Source organism: Eurypyga helias, unplaced genomic scaffold (assembly GCF_000690775.1).
Source record: "Eurypyga helias isolate BGI_N326 unplaced genomic scaffold, ASM69077v1 scaffold16894, whole genome shotgun sequence".
Classification (NCBI taxonomy): Eukaryota; Metazoa; Chordata; class Aves; order Eurypygiformes; family Eurypygidae; genus Eurypyga; species Eurypyga helias.
In genome coordinates, this window is record NW_010246985.1 from 4,255 (window position 1) to 13,034 (window position 8,780).

Below are 8,780 nucleotides of genomic sequence, written 5' to 3' on the forward strand. Positions count from 1 at the left end.
ACCAACTTAGCTAAGACAGAGGTAGCTGCTGAGGCAGAGCTCCAGAGAGACACCGCTTACATAAAACATGAACGAGAAAGGCTGGCGACAGTACGAGCCCAGTAAGGCACAGAAAGCCTGGCAAAGGAAAGGTGCTCTCTCTTCCTTGCAGATCTGGGTTACAGAAGCTGCGGCTCCCGCGACCGCATCGTTATTCAGTTCTTGATCAGGTCGGTTGCACAAAGCCTCATTAAATATTTACAGCTGACATTTTTCTGACTCGTGACCACCAGGATCAAGATAACCGTCCATTTTCGACGGCCACGCTGTTCAAACACGCTTGAAAAGTCAACCAGCAAGAAACGAACAGGGCAACAATTGCTAGGGTTTTTGAGCAGCTGTAAGTGAAAAAGTCTTACCCCTTGAAAGCCACAGAAAACGGCCATAGTTGGAGAGAGTTTCTTCACCTACTCAGCACCCCTTAACGGAGTAGAAGGCACAAACTTCAGGACTGAGAACACAAAGAACGACCAAGCAGTCAGTTTCTAATGACAGCAGTTGCTGGTGATCATTCTGAAATGGCAAAGTATGGTAACGAGCTGATTTTTTATCTAGGACATACAGCAACCAGCAGAAGAATCCTTACGCACAGGAACACACGTTTCCCACAAGAGGAAGTCGAAGTAGAAACCCCGTGAAACGTGATTTCTGTGCGTGTCACATGCAAGCACGTCACTCACACTACCCCGTACCTGGGAATGCACTGACAACGCAAATTCCTCGTGTAGATGAGAGCTACATCGCACTGCTGTGGGGAGCAGCTCATCATCGCCAAGATGAAACAGCCACACAGTCTCAGTTTGTATGTACAAATGCTCAACTACTGGGCAAAAAGGCCTTCACCACAGAAACTTCGGTTAAAAATAGGTGTGCTTGAGAATAGTGAAGTTTTCTTCCCACAGTACCAGCATTATACTCCTTTTCTGACACGACTCGTGAAAGAAGTGGGATCACCAGCACTGGAGCAAGCCTGCTACTAAAACCACATAATTGGTACACCAGACCATTCCTGCCTCCCGTATCCAGGGACTTCTCAAAGCACCAATTCAGCTTTCTTGCCTTTGCAAATCACGGCCTCTCCGCATGGGCTTTCACCAGGCTCCCGCAGGCACCGCCAGTTTTCACAGCGGAGCTGGGACAGGGCTCAAACAGCTACCCCCTTCCTGCAGGGCACCGTGCAGTCACCAGGATGCAAGTCTTGGCTGGGTCAGAACCCAAGCCAGGTACCTGCTGGTAAGAAGCTCCAGTAATTCAGTACCAGTCATTCTTAATTCGTCCTGTTACTCTCCACAGAAACTGAGTTGTGAAAAAGCAGCATAAGATGCTTCAGCCAAAAGAAATCAAGTCCCACCTCACTGAAATAGCCTTCTCATTACCTTCCACGTTATATGAGGTCAGGGAAGTTGCATCTGTGTTCCCACAGACAGGCCATGCTTCAGTTAGAATCGAAGATCTTCTTTGTTGTGTGACACAGGCACAAGGCCCACGGTGTCTTCCTCAAACCAGAGCACTACAGCCACAGAAAGCAGCACCAGAGAAGAGGGTTTCCTACACCTTACACCAGACTGACAAGTAACTGCGTGGCACTGAGCTGTGTTGCAGACCATAATAGCTCTGTCTCAGGGCTGTTAAGAAACACTCCAAATATTTGGTTAAAGTGGTCTGTCATTTTAAAAAGACATCATCTCTACTTTTTGTCTCTTCCAACCTATCTCCATAAATACCTAAAACAAATTCCTTGTTAAGGTCAAACACTTCTAACTGTCCCGGTTGATGCAAGCGATCGGGGTTTGCCTAATCCCCTTTACACAAGAGGCTAAGGCAGGCAAGCAGAAGCTGAATGCCATTTACCAAGGGACTGCGTGGGAAAAACCCTCTGCGCCGAGCCACAAATGAGGTGTCACTGCATTTAGCTCAGTGGATACCACTTCCATTCTTCAGCATTTCCTCCTAGAGGAAGTACCCAGCCACAAAAAAACCCACACAACCCAGATGCTGTAGGAATGCTGATTTCACACCTGATTTTCTCATAACCAAAAAGCCTTTGGTACAGATTAAGGCCGGCCCATAGCAGCAAAGCAGCTGTAAGAGGTGAGCCACAACACGCAGCAAAAAGAAGCAGAGGCAAAGGTAACGGGGGTCATTGCTCACGCAGAGCCACTCGGGAAAGGCTAGAACTGTGATGAACACGAGATGCACACTGCTTTTCCAACAGGACGCTCGCAAAGTAGGTGTCGTCTTTGCGGCAGGTCAGTCTTCAAAAGTGTACCAGCAACTCTTAGAGCCACCAGAAAAGCAAGAAGAGTTGAAGTTCTCAAGCAAATCATTTTAGTGGTGGCACCTAAGCCTGCTCCGTGTGCTACTCAGCTCTGTCCCCATCCTGAGCCAGGGGCAGGGATGGGCACGAGCCACTCAGCAGCCCTGGCCGCTGCCTGAGCAGCGGTGAGGGGATCATCACTGCCACTTCTACTCCGGGTTCGGAGCAGAAAGCCAGTTCCCAAGCTCCAAAGCAGACGCTGTCATAAGCCAGGAGGCAAGCACAGAATGAACCAAGGCTTAGCACATTCACTCGGGGCCCCTCAGGTAAAATGACAGCTTCAGATAAACCCCAGCTAACAGGAAAATTCTGTGTGGACCAAATACAAAGCGTAGTTGGATCCCAACTATAGAAGTAGATGCACCGTCAGAACTCCTGCCAGCCATACAGCAGGCTCGGGTTGAACAAGCAGTTAAAGGACTTAAAAAAGGATGCCACAGCCTCCCGTGGCTAACCACCCAGGTAAGTGGCTAAGCATTTCCAGTACATCCGGCACCTCAGTACGCCAGCCACAGGGGCTGAGACGCTAGTTAAGACATTCAAGCAGAACTAAACGCTGAACGGAGAGAACTGAAGGTTTTGGTAGTACTGACAGTGCTCAAACTGAGCTAAACAAGATCATCCTTCTGTGGAGGGGTGGGGAGAGCTGCAGAAACTGCGAGCAAGCATGTTCCATTCTGGGCTCAGAAAGGGGCGAGACACAAAATCCCACCAGCTCTGAAGGGATGAATTTGTCACCTCTGAAGTTTCTCTCCCCCTGTTCACATCATGCTGTGTTACAGTGGGAATTTTACCACCTCTCCTTGTAACGGAATAAGCCACCTTTAACTTGTGCGTTTTTTTTACTACAAACACGAAGAATGCTCAGTTTAACAATAAAACAGAGTTAAAGCAAAATAAACGCCACTCCCACATTAACTGGGAATCCTGGACCAGGAGTGTTCTTCCCACGCCATTGCAGACCTCTGGAGAGGAACAGCCCTAGCAGCCATTCCTCCAGCTCCTCCCGATGGCAGACGGTGGGCATGGCACCCGGGCAAGGTACTGTGAGGAGAGTTGATGCCATCGTGCAGTCCTATGCCAAATGCCATAACGAAGACCTAAGTGCATGACCAAAGCAGGGTCTGGTGAAAGATGAGACCAAGTCTATGATCAGTGGAGGGGCAGACACAAACGCGCATGCAGCCTTCTCCCGTCTGTGCCAAAATCCGCAAGCCAAGCACCAGCGGAGGCCAACGGCACCAGTTTAAGTTTACTAATCCACATAGATAAGGAAAAATAGAGCATGACACCTACAGAACAGAGGAGGGATGTTCACAGGAAGAGGTGATAAGGCTGTCAGGCCTCACAAGACAGATTGCTAAAGCAGCCAAGGAGGTAAGGTCTGAAAAAGGCTGAACGTGCAGAGAGCAACTTCCATTCACCAGCTCAAGAATTCACATAGCTGCTGGGGTTACCTTTTGTCCTAAAGGCAAAAGAAAAAAGAATCATAGAATCATAGAATGGTTTGGGTTGGAAGGGACCTTAAAGACGATCCAGTTCCAACCCCCCTGCCATGGGCAGGGACACCTTCCACTAGACCAGGTTGCTCAAAGCCTCATCCAGCCTGGCCTTGAACCCTTCCAGGGATGGGGCATCCACAGCTTCTCTGGGCAACCTGTGCCAGTGCCTCACCACCCTCCCCGTGAAGAATTTCTTCCTGATACCCAGTCTAAACCTCCCCACTTTCAATTTAAACCCATTACCCCTTGTCCCTACACTACAGGCCCTTGCAAAAAAAAAAAAATCTCAGCGATGACGAACAGAGAGAAAGCACACAGGAACACAAACCAAAACACACAGAGATACCTTAGAGGTATCAAACGTTTTATTTATTTTTGCAAGAAACTACAGCAATATACACCATTACAGAGTTGTGAAGCACTGTAAAACAAAAGGAATGAAATGGCCTGGGTCCAAGCACTGACAACTTCACACCTTTTCTTTCATACCACCATCACTCAGAAAAATCACATTATCTGAAAAGAAATAAACAAAAATTAATCTTCAGGATAGTTTTGCCCTGTAACAAGCTTGCACACCCACAAAGACAACTGACTTCTGTTAAAATAAGCTGCAGAGACGTGCACTTTGACACACAACAGTTCATAACAAAAGTGTCTGATACAGGGTTCTTGTTCTACCTCCCTAGAAAGCTGACCATTCAAAGTGACCATATATGCTATGAAACAAGCGTGGTAAACCTGCTGAAAGGCTGCTGAATGGTCAAAGATACCAGAAACGTGTTAAAATAACAGTTTAATTATTTGACCATGATCTCCATCAGCTACAGCTTATTTCCTTTTTGTTTTGTCATCTTCAGTGCAGACTGCCATGTCAGCCTCCTGTGGGACTACAGGAAACTCCTATTTCATCCAGCCTCAGTCATTCTGGGGATACTGAACATGAAGAAGAAACCAGTAGAATAAATACTACCTAGAAAAAAAGACTTGATTCTCCCCTCCAGCTGTCCATAAACAGCATCCTACAGCACTGCTAGCTGAACTGTTCATGTGAAAGTTTGATTGCTATTGTTTGGATGTTCCTGCTCTGCAGCCTCTTTAAGAATTATTGATTTTTTCCTTCTTCCTCTGGCCCTTTTTTTTTTATACACACTTGTGTAACAGAAATGTTTGCTCTGCTACCTGGTTATTTCAGCCTTTCCTCAAGAGCCACAAGACAGCAGCTCTACACAGAGACCTAGGCTGCTCACGCTGTTTAAAGGCTGAAGGAAAAAGCAGTTTCACAGTTCTCTTCATTGTGCCTACCCAAGGGACAAGTCTAGCCCCTACTCATTCTGTGCTCTTCTTACCACAACTGGCTACCAGACTGTGGTCTTTCTAAGTTCTCCATCAAGATATCCCCACATAAAGCACCTTTCACAGAGGTCCCTGAAGTTGGCAAAGCCTTCAGTCTTAAACAGGAAGATAAAATGCCCTGCCAAACTGAGACTATGTGACTAAAACAAACCCTACATTGCTCAGAAAAGGAATCTGCCTGACCTGCAGCACAAACACCCCCTATCTACCTGCTGCACCAACTGGTGAGCAAGTGATGGAAGAGTTCGCAACTGTACGCTCTCATTTCTGCGGGACAAGGCTGTGCTCGCTCTCAAAATCCCTGCGTGTGCATTCTGAGGACGAAGACAAACCAAGCTCCATTTCCAAGGTCACCCTCTCCCTTTTAAAGGCCAAGGCAGGCATCGGTATGTTGTTCCTTACCTGCTATAATTGTTGTGGCCTGCCGCCTCACGTTGTTTTTATCCGTATATTCACCATAGTCTATCTTCCCCTCAACGTAGAGTCGAGCGCTGGAAAAACGAAGAATTTGGTCTTGGTTAGAGATCTGTATGGTTGTTTTCCCCTCCATATTTCTTTCTGAGTACACAGATTTCTCCCTCACTTGTTTGGAGAAGGTTTGGTAATTTATTATGGCACTTCTATCTTAGTACAGCTCCTGGTCACTGTAAATTATTATGGCAATCGATTATTAAGGCCTTAAATCTTTGGCCACGTTTGTTAGTCACTTACCCCTTCTTCACATACTGGTACGTGACATCCCTGAGGCCCGGCCTGAAGACTGAGATTCTGTGCCATGTCGTCTTCTGACTGATATCGCCTAAGTTACACACAAATAACAGAGTTGGACGCCGAATCCTCTTTTTGACACACGCCTCAGAAATTAGTTTCAACATGGTGTTCTCAAATTACGAGGAGTGATAGGAAACTAGCACTCGATCTCCCACTCCATACTGGAACTCAGAGTTCCACACATCTGTACCCAAATGATGGTGTTGTGCAGAACCACGGCACAAGCCAAGACATCAGGCTTCCCAGAAGCCAGTGCTCCTAAGTACTTTCCCCTTCACGCACTCAGCAGTGAACAAAAGTTAGAGTAAAGAGACATCTGTAGCTGCAGACTGATTGAAAAACCAAAAGGGAAAACCTATAATTCATTTTCTTCCCCTGTTCTTGGAATACAAATTAGAGTATGGAACCTGCTACACCTCTGGCAACCCCACCAGTGAAAACCTGCCAACTCCATGCTCTTTCCTCCAGTGGAAGGTCAGTGTGCAGATCTTTACTCCGTACGTGCTGCTGGGGAGCAGCAAGAGACACACAAGTACCCCAGCATCTCTGCTGACCTCAAGGGAATTTCCCTGCTCCTGAGAGATTTACACAGTAGCCTGAAGACAAAGCCTGGTGCTACTGACTGTTCAAACACGACCTCAGAAGACGGTAGAAGCACGCTGCTCATCACAGACTCACCTCCCTGCGTTGCCTCACTTTCTCCTGTTCGCCACATCTCATTCGTTGCAAGAGAAAATATGGTAACAGGATTTTTTCCTTCCACTTGCCTCATGATAGGGTCCTGGCCAACCCGGCCAAGGAGCTGGACACGATTCATAGCTGAAACGCAAGAGAGTAAGTACATACGCAGGTGAGTTAGGGTTCTGCTAACCATGGCAAGTCACAAGGCAGCAGCTCTTATCAAGGGCCAGAACAATGACTTTCTGCACCTCCCAACCATTTTTCAAGCTCTTGTGACTTTTGGCTTATTAAGGCCCTGCAGATAGTTTAATGTGCCTGTACTATCATTACCACCACTGAATAAGCTCATTTAGAAAGTTATAGGCTCTTCATTCTTTCTGTTCCTTTGTCATCTTTTTCACAGACACATCCATGTGTCAATTGAGACTATTTTGTAGTTACTTATCTTGACTTCGATTTTTTTCATTATGACAAAAACATGGCTTCGCCTTGTTTTACCCTTAAAACACCACATTGCACTATTACACCCCAGCCTCTGAATCAGAGGGTCACTAGTCTTTACACAGGCACCAGGACTAGGTGGACACAATTTGTTCCTTCTCCTCGTGGAAAGACAAGTGGAGGAGGTCAGGGGAGCATCACTCCTGCACAATGAGCATGTGAACTGATGGTAAAGTCTGAGGCATACGCCTGGAGCAAATCATGCTGGGGCAGCAGCATCCAAACAAGTCCCCCAGGCACACAGGAATCTGAGAAACAAGCACGTAAGACACCTAAAGGCAGGTATCCAAAACCGAGACAACAGCATAACCGATTCGCTGCCAACCGTACAGCATGACCACCTGCCTTCTACAGGCTGTACCCCACGTCAGGGCTTTCTTTTCCCCCCTCAAGGGCTACTCAACTTGACAGAGACCACATAGGGACGGTAGGTCCTGAATGCAGCAGCTAAGAACGTGTTGTTTTAAACAGACTCCTAAGTAGCTTCCTATCTGTTCCTCTCCTGCCATATTACAGCATTCTAAAACTGAGATAAAAGCCACAAATAGTAACAGCTAAATTTCACCTCAGGAGCTACTTACATCTTTCGAGTACCAATGAGCCAGCCATATCAGAGTCATGTCTTACAAACTGGCGAAGCACCTGAAGGAACAATCAGATGTTAGTTTCCAAGATATGAAGTATGAACAGTATTCACATGCCTTTATACCTCATTTCCTCAACACTCACAGAAGTTTTCCAAGTATATTCTTTTCCTGGGACTTACAGGGGGACTAAAGGAAGAAATCTGTTCAGCTAGATGAAGCCAATAAGTTGTCAAAAAATACTTAAACTGGGGTTAAAAAAGCTGCCTAGGAAAAAGCACAGCCTAAAGGTACATCTCAGCAATTGTTCCTGGGACATGCAATAACTATTGTTTTTCTGCAAACGTGATAGGAGGGGACAGGCAGGTTTGAAGCGGAAGGGCTGTTTAGTTAGCTGGGCTTCAGTTTCTGGAAACAAAACCTGAATGCTCGTGTACCCAAAACTCACATCCATCCACCACCACAAACATACTGTCAGTATGATGCACTGACAACCCCAGCAAGCAGCAAGTTGAGGCCACAAGAGCCTGAGCACTGCAGCTAAACACCAGCAAGAGAAAGAAAAGGGGCTGACAACACTGGCAAATACCATGTCACAGAAGAAAGAAAAGCAAAGCCCAGGAGCACCTTGGCAAGAGGCCCACGTGCCGGAGCTGGAAGAGAAGCTCGTCTCCTTTAAGAAGTGGTTACAAAACTTCAAGGGAGGCAAGACTGACAGTCCTGCATTGAACAGAGCAAACGCATCTTGCGGAACAAAAGGTGTTTTGTGGGTCTGTAGGGTTCACCGACACATGTACAAGTCGCCCGGGACTCACTCCATGCGTGAAGTGGAGCTTCTCACACATCACATTTTCCAGTAGCTGAGCAATTAAGATCCAGCATTTGTCTTCTTGCGGAGTACAAACGCACACAGAACTTCCCTCTCTTCTTGACGGGCAGCGCCACTAATGTTCGGCGAAGCGCCGGCAATCCCCCCGGTGCCCCGAGAGGCCGGCGGGAGAGCTGCCCCGAGGGCGGCGGAAGCACCCG

General features: G+C 47.2%; 1 protein-coding gene across 1 annotated transcript; it reads right to left on the reverse strand.

The window, feature by feature from the left end:
- Nucleotides 1-4,209: 4,209 nt before the first annotated feature.
- On the reverse strand, nt 4,210-7,809 carry SSBP1 (single-stranded DNA binding protein 1, mitochondrial; the record flags this gene model as incomplete). The annotated part of the gene is made up of 5 exons (XM_010150603.1): nt 4,210-4,374; nt 5,617-5,705; nt 5,926-6,013; nt 6,664-6,804; nt 7,749-7,809. Coding segments are annotated over 5 exons (426 nt in total), but the record flags the coding sequence as incomplete, so codon positions are not given.
- Between the last annotated feature and the right edge of the window lie 971 nt (nt 7,810-8,780).